The 19,068-nt window shown below is 39.3% G+C and overlaps 2 protein-coding genes across 4 annotated transcripts; both read right to left on the minus strand.

The window, feature by feature from the left end:
• Window positions 1-846: 846 nt before the first annotated feature.
• Window positions 847-11,499, minus strand: LOC139934671 (uncharacterized). 3 transcript variants are annotated; one of them, XM_071929018.1, is made up of 5 exons: window positions 11,399-11,499; window positions 8,910-9,271; window positions 7,499-8,484; window positions 6,598-7,468; window positions 847-6,096 (listed from the first exon to the last, which is right to left on the minus strand). In XM_071929018.1, the coding sequence occupies exons 2-5, from the start codon at window positions 9,253-9,255 to the stop codon at window positions 5,582-5,584; spliced, it is 2,718 nt and encodes a 905-aa protein (XP_071785119.1). In that variant the 5' UTR covers window positions 9,256-9,271; window positions 11,399-11,499; the 3' UTR covers window positions 847-5,581. The 3 variants fall into 3 exon arrangements, with proteins under 3 accessions (XP_071785119.1, XP_071785118.1, XP_071785117.1); XM_071929017.1 differs by having other exon boundaries at window positions 6,598-8,481; XM_071929016.1 differs by having other exon boundaries at window positions 6,598-8,484.
• Window positions 11,500-12,218: 719 nt separating this feature from the next.
• LOC139935287 (eukaryotic translation initiation factor 6) lies at window positions 12,219-19,014 on the minus strand. Its single transcript, XM_071929804.1, has 7 exons — window positions 18,717-19,014; window positions 17,838-17,923; window positions 17,006-17,181; window positions 16,338-16,448; window positions 15,531-15,596; window positions 14,806-14,987; window positions 12,219-13,819 (listed from the first exon to the last, which is right to left on the minus strand). The coding sequence occupies exons 1-7, from the start codon at window positions 18,821-18,823 to the stop codon at window positions 13,810-13,812; spliced, it is 738 nt and encodes a 245-aa protein (XP_071785905.1). The 5' UTR covers window positions 18,824-19,014; the 3' UTR covers window positions 12,219-13,809.
• Between the last annotated feature and the right edge of the window lie 54 nt (window positions 19,015-19,068).

Consider the following 19,068-nt stretch of genomic DNA (forward strand, 5'->3'; position numbering starts at 1 on the left):
TTCACCACGATACCTTTCACAACTTGATTGCTGGGAGGTCATGGCGGCGTGCAATGCGATCGAGCAAAATGACTGGCTAGTTGACCGATGTGTAATTTTTCATACATTTTAAAAGAGCATAATCTATATATGCTTTAGAATATTTGATACCACCTTTGGTTCAAAAGCTGTGAAATTAGAAACACCAAGAGATGAGAGAGAATGACATTGCGATAATAGTGTTGATACAAATTATGTATCCCTGGGTGCGTTTCAACAGTTGTAACCAAAAATTGTTTCGGTTGCTTTTGCCATTGGTTTTGTTTTGCCACTGGCCATTAGAGAGGTTTAGCAGAGTCACCGATACTCTTACGTGAACGGATAGGTCATAATACGTCATCACTTTTTGAGGTCCATGTGACGAATAACCGTTGTACACAAGTTAGAATAGTCGCTCAAAACGGGAATCAGTCGCCATACACGTAAACGACGAGTATATTTTGAGCATGTTTTAGTCGCGGATTGTTATTTTTTAATGTACGAGGTTTCACCATGTCTTTTAGAGGTATCATACATGGATGTAGTTGGACATTTGTTATCACCATGCGTCAGAAATGCAGCCATTTGGTTAATAGCGCCCTCTTGAGCCTCAAGTTGAGGGTATTCGTTAGAATTTTGCGAAACAGAACTACACAGCTCACTTGACGCGAATGTGTACAGTTCAATATCTGTATGTGTATTTGAATCCGCAACTCTGCGAAACCTCTCTATTGACCGAAACACTTACTGGTTACAGTAATAAAACGCACCCTTTATCTCTAAGATTTACAAAGCATAAGAGCAATAAAGTTCACACTAGATTCAAAGTAATGTGTGCATTTAACAAATTGGTTTTTAATTAAGTCAGTCAGTACAGCAATTCATGTTTCGGCAATTAGTTTAATACCAACACAGCAAAAGAAATCTTTTAAGGTTAAAGGAAAAAAAAGAACCCAGAGAAAGGAATAATTATGTGTTTTCAATAATGTACATAATTGATAAACTTACTAAACTTTCAACCAACTACATAAAGATGCCCAAATAGAGTAAAAACACAGCAAGGCAAGGAGGTTCACCCAAAATCATGACTTGACTGTCATTACAAAACCACATACACAGGTTATGTGTGTAGCTCAGAATTTTCACTGGATCAGAAGTTACTGGAATTTTCAGTGTGTTTTTTTGTGTGTGTAACTTTTTGTAAGGAAGTATGGACTTAAAAAGCTAAAGTCTGGCACGATTATCAATTTTCAAAAGTATGTGTATCAAAGTAACCTAAGACTGCATGATTTAATCGATTTCAATGTTATTACTGGCCCAGTGGCACTGGCCAGTTGCCAGTGGCACTGGCCAGTTGCCAGTAGCACTGGCCAGTTGCCAGTAGCACTGGCCAGTTGCCAGTAGCACTGGCCAGTTGCCAGTAGCACTGGCCAGTTGCCAGTAGCACTGGCCAGTTGCCAGTAGCACTGGCCAGTGATCGAGGGGGAATATTGAAGGCTGGAAGAACCGATGAACTAGTACTTCTCATGTACAAACACAAATACTTTATTGCAGTTTAAATTGTATTGGATTGTCATGTCTACTGGAAAGCTATATGAATACATGTACACAGAAGTTTTGAAGATAGTCGTTTGGTAAACAATCCCAAAAAAAGTACGACCATAGAAACTTGTATTAATTTGGATTTTTCTCAACATAATGCATAAAATAACAAACCTGTGAAAATTTGAGCTCAATTAGTCGTCGGAAGTTGCGAGATATGAATGAAATAAAAAACACCCTTGTCACAAAAAGTTGTGTGCTTTCAGACGCTTGATTTCAAGACGACAAATTTTAAACTTGCGGTCTCAAATTCAAATTTGTGTAAAATCACTTCTTTCTTGAAAACTACGTCACTTCAGAGGGAGCCGTTTCTCACAATGTTTTATACTATCAACCTCTCCCCATTACTCATTACCAAGTGAGGTTTTATGCTGACAATTATTTTGCGTAATTACCAATAGTGTCCTTTGCCTTTAATGACAAAGCTTTCTTCCAGTACGTGCTAATCCACCAATCAGATGATCGAACTGGAGGGTGGCATAAAAACCTATAACATACTTCCAGTTTTGTTTTATTACACAGTGCATATTGTGAGCGTCAATGTGTCACGCTCCATATACAGTCAGTGCAAAAATTATATTCTAAATGTTGAGTGCGCGCATGCTGTTCGCCCCGAACTTTGCGCGTTGTATGTGAGACTGAAAGAATTTTTTTTTATAACACGCGCGCTCGTGGATTACAGACAAATAGGCCTATAGCGCGCCTCTGTCCCTTCGGCCTCAATGGATATGCGACGCAGAAGCGCTATATTTTTTTAGTATTCAATTTGCGCTTGTGTGATAACTTAATAATATAAAACATTTCATTCACTTAAGGAAGGAACTTTTACTCCATCCTCAGATTCCCTCTTACCTGCAAACCTGCAAAAGCTTTTTCGCTAAGTAGATTTTTATGATGAAAGAAAGTCTCACTATAAGGCACTGTCATGGAATTAAAATTTCTATACACAAACACTTCTACGAAGGCAAAACAAAACAAAATGAACAGTTAATATGCGTTAAAATTAAAAATGAAATGAAACAGACTTGAGTAGGATTAAATGCTTTGCATAATGTAGGAGAAAATTCTTTATACAACCACAAACAACATTTTGTACAGTACTGTCCTCCACAGAGGCAGGGTTTTTCTCAATGAAGATTTTGAACAGTACATGTATTGACCCCTTGCACGTGCGTCACACGCGGCGACTGATGCCACGCTCACCATGTTGGTGGGCAGTTAGGTTTACGTGTATTAACGCCGCATCGCCTAAAACGAACACTTCACTGCATAAAGCACAGCATACTCTATGCATAGAGTTATATATATGAAAACCCACAGTGAAACTGCCCACCAGTATGATGATTCAAGATGTTTCTGAGGATGACGTCAGGTGAAATGGGTCAATACTCTGCTCGTTTCTAGGAGAGAAAATAATGAATGACTTTAATGTTAATCCCGTAGATGCAATTAGATGTATTGGGTTTTTTAAAACAAACATTGACTACTTTTACTAAGGCTTTGATTAAAGCAACAATTCCCTTGGTGACCACGGAGGTGTCTATTTTCCCTTTGTTCGCCTCATCACCTCAGGAACTGTAGTTTAACTGATAGCGCTCAAAACAATCAATAGCAGTTAAAGGCACTGGACACTATTGGTATTTATCTCAAAATAATTGTTCACACAAAATCTTCCTTGGTAACCAGCAATTGAGAGTAACATGGTTTTTGAGAAAGAGGTAATTTCCCACTCAAATAATAAAAGCCTTCAGCTTAAGCCTTTTAATAGATCTGAAATCCCACAAAGTTGTGCAACAAGGGTGTTTTTTCTTTCCATTATTCTCTTGCAAATTTGATGACCAATTGTGCACAAATGTCCACAGGTTTGTTAATTCATGCATTGTTGGGATACACCAACTGAGAATACTGGTCTGTGACAATATTACCAAACATGTCCAGTGTCTTTAACTCGCATCTCAACAAAATCGACCATTTCCATAATTTTGAGGGTCAATTCCTCAAAGTACCCTTTGATGACAACCAAAATGGCAAACGGAATGTGCGTGTAAGTGTGCTGCGCATCGTGCAAGGGGTCAAGTAGAAGGGTCAAATACACTGACCCAGAATCGATTACAAGAAAAATCAGTAACTAAATACACCTCAAACTACTTCCCACTTTCAAATGTATATATCGGAACAGTGAAAAAAATACTTGTTAAATGTGAACAATTAATAATGTTGATGTACTAAGAGTCAGGGGTGTTTAAACAAGGATAAACAACCATGAAAATGGATTATTATCACCTCCTTGGTTGGTTAGGAATCTTCTGAACTTGCGAGATAAGAATGAAAGAAAAAACACCCTTGTCACACGAAGTTGTGTGCATTTAGATGGTTAATTTCGAGACCTCAAGTTCTAAATCTGAGGTCTCAAAATCAAATTCGTGGAAAATTACTTCTTTCTCGAATACTATGGCACTTCAGAGGGAGCCGTTTCTCACAATGTTTTATACCATCATTCTCTCCCCAGTACTCGTCACCAAGAAAGGTTTTATGCTAATAATTATTTTGAGTAATTACCAATAGTGTCCACTGCCTTTAAGGAAGTACATTGAATAACAACTTCGCCTTCTGTCAACCAGTTTGTACATAATCAACATCTTTTGTGAATGTAAATATGTATGTACTGTGCATTAATATAGTACACCCAGACACAATTATTTTTAACGGCATTTTTAAAGAGAAAGAGAAATTGTCAAATTCAATTTTCCCAGTAGAGTAAGTCCTCATGTGAGTGGGGAAGAATTAAAATTCGATATATCTTTCCAGGCAAAAGTTGTCAACATCCCAAATATCCGATGACACCATTCTGAGACAATGGGTCTGTACATTTGTGTAAGGGGGGGGGGTGATTCTTTCCCGACTCGGAACTGATCTTTCATCAAAACAGCCTTGAATTTTACATTTTGACAACATAGTATTTCTCATTACACAATATATTTTTATATATTTTTAGACTTGCGGTAACACCATGTGTGTATCTACTTTCCTCCCCGCAAGGTAAAGCACATTTTTAAAATATATCATGATTGTCATATTTAAAAGTTTGCTCTGAAGAAGGCACTTATGAAAAAGAACAGCCACATCTTTTTGTTCGTACATAATCAACTTTTGTATTTTGTAAAGCGCTTTATATTGCTTTTGTAAAAAGCGCTTTTATTATTATATACAAATGTACAGAACCAGCTTTTCTCAGAACAAATGTCGTTGAATGTTTTGGATGTTGAAAAAATGTTGGATTGTGCAGGGTATCAAATACAGTGGCAATTTTCATCATTGTATCACAAGGTTGAGGCTTGTATTATGTTCAAACTAACATAGGCCCTAAGGAATCTATTTTGTACCTATTGGAATATGGTAAAATGCAAAAATGTTTTAAACATTTCCAGTGCATCAAACTCAATTTAGGGCGGCGAAGTCATTGGATCAATGGTTCTAACCCCAGTCACGACACTTTGAGCCAGATGCTTTACTTTAACATTCTCTTCACTAAAGGGGTTAATGAAAGAGGGCAGAGCTGGGGCCAGTTTCACAAAGAGCTTAGATTGATCTCAACTCCAAATCAATCGTAGTTGCTTAGTAAAGTGTGATGTCACAATACAAATCACTATGGTGATACTGACAAATTTTCTTGCGATGGATTTTATTGCTTTGTGAAATCAACCCCTGGTTCTTGTGAATGATTAATGGAATGATTAACACTATCAACAGCACGAGTTGTATACTCCCCGAGGAGCTGAGATGGTATAAGAATTGAACTAGGCCCAATGACTGAGGTAACAATGTTCATACGCCATAAGAGCCAAAACTGGCGGATACTGGCACTACCAAGAGTCAAACACAAATATTGTTATAACACAAGCTTTGTAATGGTAATGAGTGTAAAATATCAGATGTTATGAGTGTTAAGGGGGAGGGGTTACTACCACAAGACCAAGTCTTCAATAGTTTGGTCCGCTCCCTCAGTGGTCTGCTCCGGCATTTGTTTGTCCACTTGCCCGGTGGAAACAGCGTGGGCAAGCTTGGACAGGAAATTGGCCGCCTGTGTGGTCTGTAGATGGCTGGCGTCTTGGCCTCCCCCGTGCTGCAAGTTGCCTTTATCGGCTGCCATGCACACCGCCTCTGCAAGGTTGTTGAGCTGCAGTTCCTCTCTGTGCTCCACTCCTTCTAGATCTTGTACGATGGTGGCTATGACGGTGTCATTTGATGGGCTTTCCTCCTTCACCTGCCCTTGCTTCAACTCACCCTTCTTCATCTTTGGGCTGCCGTACATCTTCATGGCGACTGACCGGTAGCCATCATCCTTCTCACGGTGCATTTGTACGTGTTTCCACATGTTGCCGCTGTAGGATGTGGACCAGCCGCACGGGCATCTGTAAGGACGCAGGCAGGAATGCTTGCTCAGTACGTGCTCGTTCACCACTTTATTGGTCGCACCTGAGATGTTGAAAAAAGGCAACAATGAAAGAACTATTTAAACTAGACAGCAGTTTGAGTCATCTTTAATCTTTCCAAGAAAGTGGATGAGGTTTTGTTTTTAAAGAAGGGCCACAAAGTTAAATTTAGTTTTGTGTTGAACTAAATTTCCAAAGACAGAGTCCTCATGAAAGTGGGGGGAAATTGCAAGTCACGAACCTTATGCTCAAATGGTTCTGAAATGTCACACTACTTGATGCTCTTTCACTTTCAGGTAGTTTTTGTTTATAGTTTTGTAGGGGAAAAATGCATTAAAAGGGTATCACAGCTTGGTACTCTACACCATTTTAACAGAGTTTAAGACCTCATCATAAGGACTCTTTGTGGTGGATTACAAAACTTGATGTTGAGTTTTTGTTAAAATCAGTCTGTCTTGCCAGTAAAACTAAAAGAATCTTAAGAAAACAGCTCACAGGAAGAGACCAAGACGAAGACAGTCCCGCCTTCGGGTAAACAACGTACCTCTGTATTCACACTGGGGGCACTTCACCGGCTTCATCCCTCCGTGGGTCCTCATGTGCAGGAACAGGTTGTTCTTGGTCTTGCTTGCATAGGCACACAAGTTACATGGGAACTGGCGATTTTCTGTGTGCACACGCATATGAAACTGCAGACTACTCTCCTTCCTGCCCACGTAAGAGCACAAGTCACACTTGTACCTACGCAGCTTCTCGTCACTCTTGTAGCAGTCTCCGTTCCACATCAGGTTATGCTGGAAGCGCATGTGATCCTTCAGCACGATAATGTTTGCGCAGCGGTAGGTGCAGTGTTGGCAATGTATGGTCTTCTCCGCGTCCGTGGCGTGCACGCGCAGACGGTGGACCTTCAGGTTGTACACCGTTGACATGAGCTTACCGCACACCTCACACATGCACGGTTTGGTGTCGCAGTGTGTGATAAGGTGTTTCTGGAAGTCGAACTGGCGATCGCCGGCGTACTTGCACTGATCACAGCGGTAGACTTTCAGCATTCGCGGGTGACACTTCTGCATGTGCGCCTTCAGCGAGGACCTGTTGTCGGTAACGATCCCGCACTCTGTGCACTTGACTTTCTCCTCCTCTTCGGGCACCACATGCTGCTCCAAATGGTCGTCCAATTTGTCCAGAGCGATGTACTTCATTTCGCACACGGAGCAGGTAGGTCGCCAGGGAAGTGGCTCGAATCGTCGCTTCCTCTTCTTCAGATCTTTAAGAGTGATTTCCTCACGCTCTTTCTTCTTCTTCTTCGACTTCTTCCGTATGACGTGGCCATCCACTTTGGTCAGTTGCTGCTTTGTGACATTCAAAGCTCCTTTGGCAGGTTTCGCCTCCACTTGAGTCTCATCATGTTGTGTCTCCTGCACTTGCGTCTCATCATCTTGTGCCTCCTGCACTTGTGTCTCATCATCTTGTGTCTCATCATCTTGTGTTTCACAATCTTGTTCCCCACCATCTTGTTTTCCAGCATCTTGTTCCTCACCACCTTGCTTCTCACCAACTTGTTGTTCCTCACCATCTTGCTTCTCACCATCTTGTGTCTCACCAACTTGTTCCTCACCAACTTGTTCCTCACCAACTTGTCCCTCATCATCTTGCTTCTCACCATCTTGTACCTTACCACCTTGCTTCTCACCAACTTGCTTCTCACCAACTTGTTCCTCACCATCTTGTGTATCTTTGGACTGTTCCAGCCCGGGGGTGTACTCTTTGATCAGCTTTTGCTGAATGTGATCTCGCTGCATGTGACGTTTCAGCCCCGCTAAGATCGTGAACGCCTCCGTGCATCCTGCCCAATCACACTTCAACAACTGCCTCCCTTTGTGCAGGTTGTAGACATGACATTTCATGTTCCGCCAGCGCGAGTGCATGAAATCACAGTGTGGACACCGAAACCCATAGTAGTTCTTGATGTGGCACTGTTTGTGCAACAACATCTGCGACTGATCCAACTCAAGACCACAGTTCTCGTGGTCACATTTGGCTGCTTTGGAATTGTTCTTTTCGTTCCACTTATCCAACCAGATCTGTAAATGCTCCTCTACTTTGGCTGTAAATTCTTGCCCAGATATGGACAATGTTAAAACCTTGAAATCCTTCACCTTAATCTTGGATATTTTTTCTGCTAACTCTCGTTTCCTAACTTGAGACTTGCTTCTGGGACGAGGGGTCGGGACTTGGGTTCCGTTTTCATTACTATCTGTAGATAGCTTTGCCGTTTTGGCTATGACTATGTCGTCGTCATTATACATGACAAAATCGTCAAACTTGCGCTTCTTCTTATGTTGACGAAGTTCTCTGTCCACTATGTTGGATGTTTTCCCGACAAACTTGACGGTAACGCTCGGTTTTACTCTACTCTTTGAAGTACCTGCTGAAAAAAAGAAAAACAAATTCAAAAGAAAATTAAATAACAAATTTATTTCCCAACTTGTGCACAGTCTGTGGGGAATTTCCCTGTGAAATGTTTCCAGGTCACTGTTACACTCTTGCGACCTACTTCCTTAAGTCAAACAAATTCTGTACAAAGAAAAAGGTTTTGTCAGGAGCATTTTGAGAGGAAGAAATTTGTTTTTGTGAACTGTTACATGGATTAATATGTTGATTTTACGTGACGATAATGAATTATTTTTAAGAATCTGTCCAATGGAACGTGCTCTTAACACACCTTGAAGTGCCCGTTTTAAATATTATCATTATCCACAGGTAAATAACATTTTGAGTGTAAACACTTCATCACAACTTTCTAGTTGAATGTCAAGATATAAACAATCTTGCCATCTAGAATTATTCACGTACCTTGAGCCTGTTGTTCAGCAGCCCTCACAAGATGGCTAATAGTACTGCGTATTGCGTTTCCACGGAAACCAGGCTTTGACCTTGATGCTGTCTTGACCTTTGTCTGGGGTTTCTTCACCTCTTTGATGGCAGTTACCTCTTTCTTAATGGCACTGATATCGATGTCTCCAGTTTTGCTTTTCTCTGGACTCTTGCTTTGACTTGGCGCCGATGAATTCGGAGCGTTGGTGTCTACGACCTCAACTGCAGCATGAATTTCCATGAAGTGGTCGGCAATGTCTACTTTTGAATTGGCCATAAATTGGCACATCTTGCACCTGAACGATACCTCCTCCTGGCTGGCCATCTTGGTCTTTGATCTCCTGATAAAAAGGATAGTTACAACAAAATTAGTTGTTTGATAGCAAAAAAGTAATGCGACAATTTGAATTTAAGAAAATTTAGATTTTGCTTCTGTTTCTTTTCTTATAAAGTTCATTTATTTATTTTGGGATTACTTTTTTTGTGGGATCTCCCCAAAAATAAAAAATGAAACAATTATTTACAAATATACATCAGAGTTGATGGAAGAATTTGTAGGCCAAGTAAGTAAACTTAGTGCATATGTGCTTCATCAAGACCTCCCTACCAAGTATGGATGGTATTTGCCGTTTCAAAATCGAAATCTTCAAAAAGATAGTTTGGCAAATATAATAACGCAGTACAGGCAATGGTAAACATTTTAAAATGCAAAAACAAATACAATAGTGGTGGCTGGCATGGCAGGAGACATTTTCTTAAAATAAAAATCAAGTTCCTTTATTTTAATAGATGAAAACAAAAATTATTATATAACAAGAGGGTCTCAATCACAAAATTTTCTTGTGTACCCCTGTGACTGAGCAGTAATCTGACACGTTTGCCATCCAAACTGAGCTGCCGACTGTCGAAAGTTAATATTCATTTGATTGAAGGTACATATAATTACTTTCCTACTGCTGACCTAGCCCACGGGGCACCTTGTTGAGCTAAAAAGGCCGGTTTATAGTCGGTCGTGCAATGGTTGCAATATAGTCGGGGCGATGGAAATCTTGACGTACGATAAAAAAGACGGTTTTTAGGCCTCGGCAATGACTATTATAAACTGTTACGCACGTCAAGACTAACAACGCTCGACCGACTAGAAACTGACCTTTACTGGGTCTCTTTAAGCATCGGTCTCATAATCACAGTTGTAAAAGAGAGCAATTGGCAAGGTTGGCTACTGGTGACCTAACTCAATCTCTCCGTCCAGTCAACTTGCCACAAAGCAAAAGCCTGGTTCATACTTCCTGCGAATGCAAATGCGATACGAATGTTGACATCACAAAATTTGCAACAATCTTCGCTGCAGTTCAGCTCTGCTCAACTCACTTGCGAATATCACAGCTAGCTAGATAGTTATGACGTCAAATTCATGTCAAATTCGCTTCGCATTCACATTCACGTTCAAGTATGAATCGGGTAAAGTCACCCACTATAATTTACACAAAAATTGTCAAAGACCCCTACAATTATAAACGAAGACCCCTCAGTTACAAAGTTGCCCGCCCCCCTAATTAAAGTCACCCCTCACCCCTGACTACAGAGTTTCGACTTTGTATGAGATTGAGGGGGCGACTGTGTTAGTTTAGAGAGCGGCTTTGTATCGTGTGTATTGCATTGAAATTGTAGTCTAATTGGAATTGGATGGAAGACTGTGTTATGGGGGGGGGGGGGGGTCGTTGACTGGTTTCCCATCTGAATCTAAACAAAATCTACTTTTTTTTATGATTCAAATTCTAAATTGAGTAAGGTTATATCGCGAATAGCAGAGAGGGCGCTGTTGAACCCACACAAAGGTATACGCGTTGCGTGCACGAGTCATACAAACTGCATGGTAACCGCCCCATATTCCTTCCCACAATGCAGTGCGTTTCTGAATCGCGATAAACCATTGGTTATTACTTTGAGCTACTGTACTGATGGCCTAGCCTGGCTGGGGGTCGGTTACTTCTAGAAACTATAAGGCTCCGCAGGGGAGCCTTACAGTTTCTAGGTAGAAGTAGGGGTCGGTATGAAGACAAAAAACTTTTTTTTCTGCAACCACTCGCACGCACGCCCTAAAAGTCGAAACTACTTGTGTAACGACTCCCAACTCAGCAGAGAATGGCAGAGCATATTTTCTACCTCCATGGTCAGGCCAACTCTTGCCTCACCACAACAATAATTAAAGTAGGGGAACATTAAACTAGCACTTAGATTATTAAGAAAGCAGCGCTCGGCCAGGTGCATGCTCTATCCCTATGGCAAAAATGAACACAACTCTTGCCGCTTCACCGCTTTAGCCTTTTGTACTTGTTCCCGCACCACACATTCTCGTTATTTACCACCCTCAAATTTCAAGCAATTTAAGTGAACTTGCATCACTAAATGCACCGGGAAAGTCCTCGAATTCCATAGTATTCTGTGACAGTACCTCGAAGACTTACCGTGCGCTGAAGAAAGTGGAAAAGTGGCACTTTGAAGTCGTCAATTGGTGGAAAGATATTAGCCTCCAAACAGACGCAAGGAGGAAAAGAACGACCACATCGACTGGGTGGTCCCAACAGTACGACGTGTATTGTGCTTACAAGCCGCGTAGTCTGGCGGGTACCAGTGCAGGTTAAGCGTCACGCGACTGCTGGTGATAACGTTTGTGTGTGGCAAACATACCTTAATTTATGCAAGATCGTTTTCTGCCTGCTGCATTGCTGCTTGCATGCTGTGTGTGCCCTTTAGGGGCGTGGAAAGAGGGGAGGTTTAACAACTTTTTCTTTTTAATTCATTCACCTTGTTTTTATTTACAAGTAGGTGTTTTTTTAGCTGTAGTACATAAATTAATGTCCTGTTTGGTGGCATTCTGATTTGCCAACCATCATTTTGTCATCCCCATTGATCTTTTTTCCCAAGTTTCCCTCAGAATAATAATCAATATTACAAAATTAGCAAATCGAATCAATTCAAACCGAAATTGTGATCTTGTCAGCTGGGCATTTGTTGTTTCCTCTTATTATGTTGTGTTATTATTCAAAGGACCCAACCCACCCATTGAGGGGACAACCGATATTGTGACTATTCTCAAACCCCTTTAAAGATATCTACTATAAATGGTTTTGAAAATGTTACATGCTTAATTTTGTTTCTCAATATAACCCAAGAAAGGAACTCATTTGAAAAATCATGAACATGTTTCTGTTATGTAATTCTATCGAACTGACCAACTATAGTGGAGAAATAAATCAAACAAAACACTTCGATTACAAACCTCAGTTATATTATATTTTAGTTTTATTGAAGATGATTCGCTCAAACTCTAGTCGCAAAAAGGGGGGGCTTTATTCTTCAACCAAATTTTATGAAGCTTTTGCAAAATCAGTTTGTAAGTATAATTCCAAATACACCTTTTTCTTAACTTACAATCTCACATTATTTTGTGTTTGAGTTATGAAAAATATAAGAATAAACGGGCCACACAAAAATTGTTAACCCAGGTTTATCAAAATGGGCAGTGCCGGTTCCTTTTGTCAATAAACCCTGATAAAAGGGAGACCCAGCCAGAAAATGACAATTGACAATTTTTCCTGGACCCGATTTCATTGAGCTGCTTAAGTAAACACTTAAGCTTCCAAAATCTCTGCTAAGCAATAATTAGCAGGATACCAGTCACAAATATGTACATGTAACATGGTATTTTCCTTTGTAAACGTATTCTGGTTAGCAAACATTATTTTTTTGCGTAAGCAAATCCATGGATTGGGCCCAATTTCATAGAGTTACTTAAGCAGAAAAATATTACAAAACAATTGTCTGCTAATCCATACAATCCCTACAGAAATACACAATCTGAGAAGCTTACATGGTCTCAGATTCAAATTTGGGGGCATAAAAAACAGTTGTCTTTTTTACATAACGACATTACTTCAAAGTGAAAAGTTTCACAACATTCTTACAAAAATGTTTTATTGTAATTAAGTTTTAAGAGTGATGACCGAAACAAAGGTATGCCTTCCCTTTAAGCTTGTTACTTTTAACAAGTAATTATTAACAGTTGGATTTATTTTTTTGCTGTTTGAGGGAAAAAAGTGTCTTATTCAGGAAGTTTAAAGAAACAACCTGCTTCTGTGCTCAACTAGGACAGCTCCATCATTTCTTTGGGAGCAAAACATACACAGTTTTAAAGAGTCCATGTACTTTTTGTAGGAAAAAAAACAATGTCCACAGATTATCACTAAACTTATTCAGGAAGTTAAAAGAAACAACCTGCTTCTGTGCTCAACTAGGACAGCTACATCATTTCTTTGGGAGCAAAACATACACAGTTTTAAAATCTATGTACTTTTTGTAGGAAAAAAAACAATGTCCACAGATTATCACTAAACTTACACAGTTTGAAGATAATAATAGTAGAAAGCTTCCCTGAAAATATTACATGCGGAGGTGCTGTAGTTTTGGGGAAATGAGTAAAACAATGTCATGAAAATAATTTTTGTCTCAGTGATCATGAGACGAAAATTATTTTAACATTTCTCAAAAAGTACAGCACCTCAGCAACTAATGTTTTAATGTATGCTTTCTACTATCATGATATTCAAACTGTGTCAGTTTAAAAATTAATGTAAATCTGTGGACATTGTGTTTTGTGTTACAAAAGGTACCCGAATCCTTTAAGTGTAATATCCATTCCAATAAGGTAGCCTGCCAACGTGAAACTAAATTTAACGAACAAAACTTTGATGCCATTTGGAAACCTCCGCAGGGAAATGATTTAGTAGTTCAGGGTTGGGTCTTGGAAGTTGAGACGTCAACGGCAGCTCCAAATCTTGACTTTGCTTCTTTAACAAGCTTCTCCCACTTTACCATTTTAAGCAAGGCTGCAAAATAAACAAACAAAAGTATACAAATAACAATCAACAGATGTATCAATTATAAGTGATAAAGATAATTGAATTGTATCCTATTTTGTACAGTTCCTGTTTACGCAGTGCATCGCCTGTACTCGATAATTGATCAATTTACTTGATCCCTCTGCTCCTGTTTCCCAGTTTGTATCGTGAACTTGGGTGTGATCCCTGGCTAAAGGGCATTTACAGTCAGGTTGTATGGCTTCTGACTGGATCCCTCAAACAAGGATAATCAGTCCCGCTCTCGTAAATTTTTCTTTGTTTAACCCAAAACTTTATTTGGGATATGCATTTTCCAAGGAACTATAAACACCACGATAGCTGTAAACTGTAAGAGTTTTTAACATTTGCAAGACAAGAACAATATAAATCAGTGATCAAGATGAACCTATTACGAGGAACTATAAACAACACGATTGCTTCAAACTATTAGAGTTTCTTTAATTTGAAGAGACGAGTAAAATAGATGGATTGCACAAGAAAACACTCAGCCAACGACTCTCAGCCAATAAAAGCCTTTGTAGCGTGCAGGTTTTGTCACGATAGCGGTCAATGCAGGGGGTCTATATTTGTGGCATGTCATGGCCTAGCAGTTAAGAGCACCAGATTCAAATTCTGGTGTTTCTGATCAGCAGAGGGTAGGTTTGAAACCCTGTGTCCAAACTAGGATGCTTCGTCCTTCGGACGGGACAGTAAGCCGTTGGTTTCGTGTGTAGTGTAACGCACATGAAAGAGCCAAGTGCAGTTATCAAATAGAAAAGGGGGTATGCCTCTGTGTTCATGATTTGATTGGCAGCATATTGGGCCACAGCAGACTGCATGGTGCTATGTAAAAGGAGGTCTCATCATTCAAACGCAGTCCAAAAATATCCTGCAGGAAAACACTTTATGTTATAGCGACTTAAATGATATGCTCGCTATATAAGCAGCCACTATTATCATTATTATATACCAACCTGTCTACAAGAGTCTCTCTCATTGTTGAGGCAATGTGACTAGGCTGGGCATCTGACAACTTGAAGACGTTTTCTACCACTGAAAGTTCAGTACTCGTTGTGTCCAGACCACAGAAGGCACACCAATCGTTCACGACCATCCCACCTCCAATAACATCACTGCCTCTGTTTACTGTACCTGCCTGTGATGAACAAAAACAGGTGCAAATTTTAGAAAAAAAACTTAAAACCCACAGGGATTAGTTTAAAGAGATTGGACACTTTTGGTAATTGTCAAAGACCAGTCTTCTCACTTGGTGTATCTCAACATTGGATAAGCACAAAATAACAAACCTGTAAAAATTTGAACTCATTTAGTCGTCGAAGTTGCGAGATAATAATGAGAGAAAAACACCCTAGTCACACAAAGTTGTGTGCTTTCAGACGCTTGATTTCGGGACCTTGAAATCTAATTCTAAGGTCTCAAAATCAAATTCAAATATTTAAGTGGAAAATTACTTCTTTCTTGAAAACTACGTCACTTCAGAGGGAGCCGTATCTCACAATGTTTCATACTATCAACAGCTCTCCATTGCTTAGTACCAAGTAAGGCTTTTCTGCTAACAATTTTATTGAGTAATTACCAAAAGTGTCCACTGCTTTCGAAGCTTAGAAGTTTTACAAGACCATAAACAATCTTACAGTGTATTACAAGTGTATATTTCGCATAAATTCTGTTGACTTACAACGAGCGGAACTTGTAAAAGAGACGACAGCTCATCCTGGTCTTCAATTTTAGTTTTGGGATGAACCTGAATACAAACAGATAAATAACCAGCATTGATTAAACCAGTATGTCAATAGTTATAATAAAAAAAATACCAGAATTTCTTTGTTGGAAAATAACCTGTAAACATAATCAGCAATGACAGGCACATGCGTTACGTCTAGGCAACATGGGTGGTTGTATCCTCCCGAAATATCACTTATGTGCGAATCAAACGTTTCAAAATGCAGGCATTCTAATTTTTTGTTTGTCCTTCACAACCATCAGACCAATTATTATTAAATAGCATTCTCTCCATAAAATCTTCTGAAGCCAACAACATGAAGGGTCAGCCGTTGTACTCGATAAAATAATTAACCCAAGTTTTTCTCCAAGAACCAAATATCAAGCCTGAGAATGTCAAACAAAATGGCATTTTACCCAACCACCCCACTTTAACTTGAGGTTAGATACTTGGTAATTCCCCTCCCCCCCCCCACTTTTATGAAGTCTCTAGCAACTGGGAAAAAAGTGCATCTCAAAACTGAACTTGACAGAGGAACCCCTCTTTTAAAACACCACTGAGGGTTTTAAAAGTGCAGGCATTTTTAACTGCATATAAGAGGAAACGGCCAATCACTTATTTTATGTACAGTGATTTTCAGTTTTCTATGGCCACTGTCTTGAAAAGAAATGAGGAAATCAGCTGAAAGTAACATGCCTGACAGTGATTTCTGCTTTCATCAATGCCACTGCTGGTATTATCTCTACACACATATAAACTTACTAGGCCACCTCTGTTGCTGAAAATACAGTAGCTGCCGACCAATACATTTTCTGCAACCATTTGTCGGAACACTTCAACCTTCAAAACGTCAGTCAGAATTTCCTCTGTCTCCTATTAAATTACGGGGGAAAGAAGAATGTAAATTAATCATTTGTGGACATAGCTAAGCACTGGTTATCATTCACTTGTAGCTTCCTCCTCCATTATTTTATTTTTGTTTTTAATATGTGGCAGAGGGTGTCCCTCAAATGTTCCTGTACTTAACCAATCTTTACACACTCTTATTCTCTTGTACAGAAGTAACCCCACCCTAAAATCCTCTAAAGAATTCCCGAAATTCCCAGAACACAACAAAGCCACATGGAGTTATATGCTTCAAACATAACTACGAATACCTTGTAAAAACTATAATGCGCATTTTCAGACACCTTGGCTGTGATAACAACTACACATTATTTTCATTGTTACAAGACACAAAAAGCTAAATATGGCAGCCTTCCCCTTGCTTTTAGTGTTTTGTCATCTTGAACCATAGAGTCTCTTTGCTTGAACCAACTAGTTCAATGCTTGAACTATCCCACTTTTCCTACAGCGCATTGCAGAAGTTTACACTTCAACCAACTTGTAGTCTCCTACGCCAAGCGTAAACGTCAGCATTGCGATCTTACCCTGTCTAAGTCAGGATGCACCAACGCTACGTAGTCGTTGCAGCAAATGACATTCCCCAAGGCTGACAGCTTCTCTTCTACTCTTTGAAGTGCAACAGAATCCGGCAGTGAATTTCTTAAGTGCTGCAGCTCTTGATCTGTTGTGCTGTTCGGGACCAAGAGTCCATGTCTGTTACCTGTAAATAGATTGTCAGAGATCCTTATTTTAGAAGTGAAGAGACTTTGGGTTATTTTTCACAAAAAGGAATATCTTTACCTGTTTACCTGTAGAATCAGGCTGTGCATAATGAAGGCTAAATGAAGCTTTTAAAATGCCCATCCATATTCACACAAAAACTTACTGCAGAAGTACTGAATGCCATGGGAGTAGCAAAGTCAAATATGCCATTTTTGAAGACCTTGTTGATTGTGACTGAACAACTGCAGCTGGTAATTTAATCCAAACATTACAGACTCTCTCTGTGTGAAGTTGTTCTGACGAATTCTAGTCGTATGGTGTTCCTTACTTATCTTTGGGTCATGGCCCCTTAGTCCCTTTACATTTCTTGTCGAATAGCTTGTCTGGATGAGAATCCTGGAGCCTATACATCACTTTGAATACTTGAATGAGGTAACCCCGCAGTCTTCTGTGGGCAGTATTGTTTTGGTACCTTCATGGTTTGGGTTGCAGCAACTACCCACCGTGTTAGTGTAGCCAACCATCTGAATCAATGAATTCAAGGACTCAGAGAGTTGGCTACACATGTGGGGCTTTGCAGCAACCAATAATGTTTTGGTTGTTTGGTGACCATTTTTCAGACTCAATTCAGTCATTTTTTACAGTGGATCTTACCAACACATAATCTCCCAACGATGCGGCATCCTGCAATTGAAGTATGAACAACAGGAATAACATCTGCAAGCTCTCCTTCAAACACACTGTGAATACAAAGAAAACAATTGTGTTACCTGTAAAATCCTATTTGTTTTAGTCAAATAAATAAATATAATAATAATTTATTGTTTTGTTTTGGCGACCACCACCTTGCGAAAAAAAATCAGCACATGTGCTAATTTATAGAAATATACTATACAATATACAAATTCAACTGTGAAAGTGTCAGCTGAATACACAGTCTTCTTGTTGAGAAAACTGCAAAACAACTGCTGCAGTTTTTCATCAACGATGAGGTAACATCGGTAGAGACGGGGTACTGGCTACCATCAACCGCACCTCTTAAGGTTCAACATTCACCGCTCGACACACCTCAAACATTTGATTGAATCTCCACGACTCGCCTTGAACCGAGTTGAGTTTGGACATTCATCCAAATCCATTAACTTGTTTTGTTTTCTTAATATCAACACGTCATCACAACAACACAAAATTACAATTATTTAGATTAGAAAAGTTTTCAAAATATTGTCAACAAACATGAAACATCATTATTATATTTAATTTTAATAGGAAAATTGTTTTGTTTTTTTACTTTATATTTATAATATGATATTCAATTTTAATTAATAATAAATAACGAAAAAGGAATTAATGACAACCAAAACAATAATTTATACATTCAATTCATGACATTATTTTAGTATTTTTACAAAGTTTGTTCATACTTCATGATCAGTTCAGATGATCATATAATTATAATGAACTATCAGGCATAACAGAACTTCCAAAGTAAAACTATCAAAACATTTTTTTAACTACTTTTCAGGGGCCTACCTGTAAAATGTTTCTGAAGCTCCAATTGCAGCCAAGCAATACGCATTCGTCAATTTGGCAAACACTCCGATTTCATTGCTGTTTTCAAACTGTGCACGAACGGCCATTTTGTGGATGATATGTGACGATCTTTCGATTGAAATATAGAGAGGATTGTTAATTCTACTTTTTCACAACTGTAGGCTGTGCTTTCTAATCACATAAATATTGGGAACCGTTATTTCGTTGACAAAATAAAGAGCGCATGCAATTGAGTTACAATCCTATTGTGCAACAGCAAAATAACCGTGCAAACCACATGTAGCACTATGAGAGCGGTACCCGCACTCCTGTTATGAAGAAATTGCATAGT

This window comes from Asterias amurensis, chromosome 3 (genome assembly GCF_032118995.1).
Source record: "Asterias amurensis chromosome 3, ASM3211899v1".
Taxonomy (NCBI): domain Eukaryota; kingdom Metazoa; phylum Echinodermata; class Asteroidea; order Forcipulatida; family Asteriidae; genus Asterias; species Asterias amurensis.

Excerpts from the sequence above, each read along its gene's own strand:
- LOC139934671 (XM_071929016.1), bottom strand. The coding sequence starts at position 9,255 with ATGGCCAGCCAGGAGGAGGTATCGTTCAGGTGCAAGATGTGCCAATTT. Across the intron at positions 8,485-8,909 it reads TGCTGAACAACAGGCTCAAG|CAGGTACTTCAAAGAGTAGA; the intron begins GTACGTGAATAA and ends TCTTTTTTTCAG. Across the intron at positions 6,097-6,597 it reads CCCCCAGTGTGAATACAGAG|GTGCGACCAATAAAGTGGTG; the intron begins GTACGTTGTTTA and ends TCAACATCTCAG.
- LOC139935287 (XM_071929804.1), bottom strand. The coding sequence starts at position 18,823 with ATGGCCGTTCGTGCACAGTTTGAAAACAGCAATGAAATCGGAGTGTTT. Across the intron at positions 16,449-17,005 it reads TGCATCCTGACTTAGACAGG|GAGACAGAGGAAATTCTGAC; the intron begins GTAAGATCGCAA and ends GTAATTTAATAG. Across the intron at positions 14,988-15,530 it reads TTTTACAAGTTCCGCTCGTT|GCAGGTACAGTAAACAGAGG; the intron begins GTAAGTCAACAG and ends TGTTCATCACAG.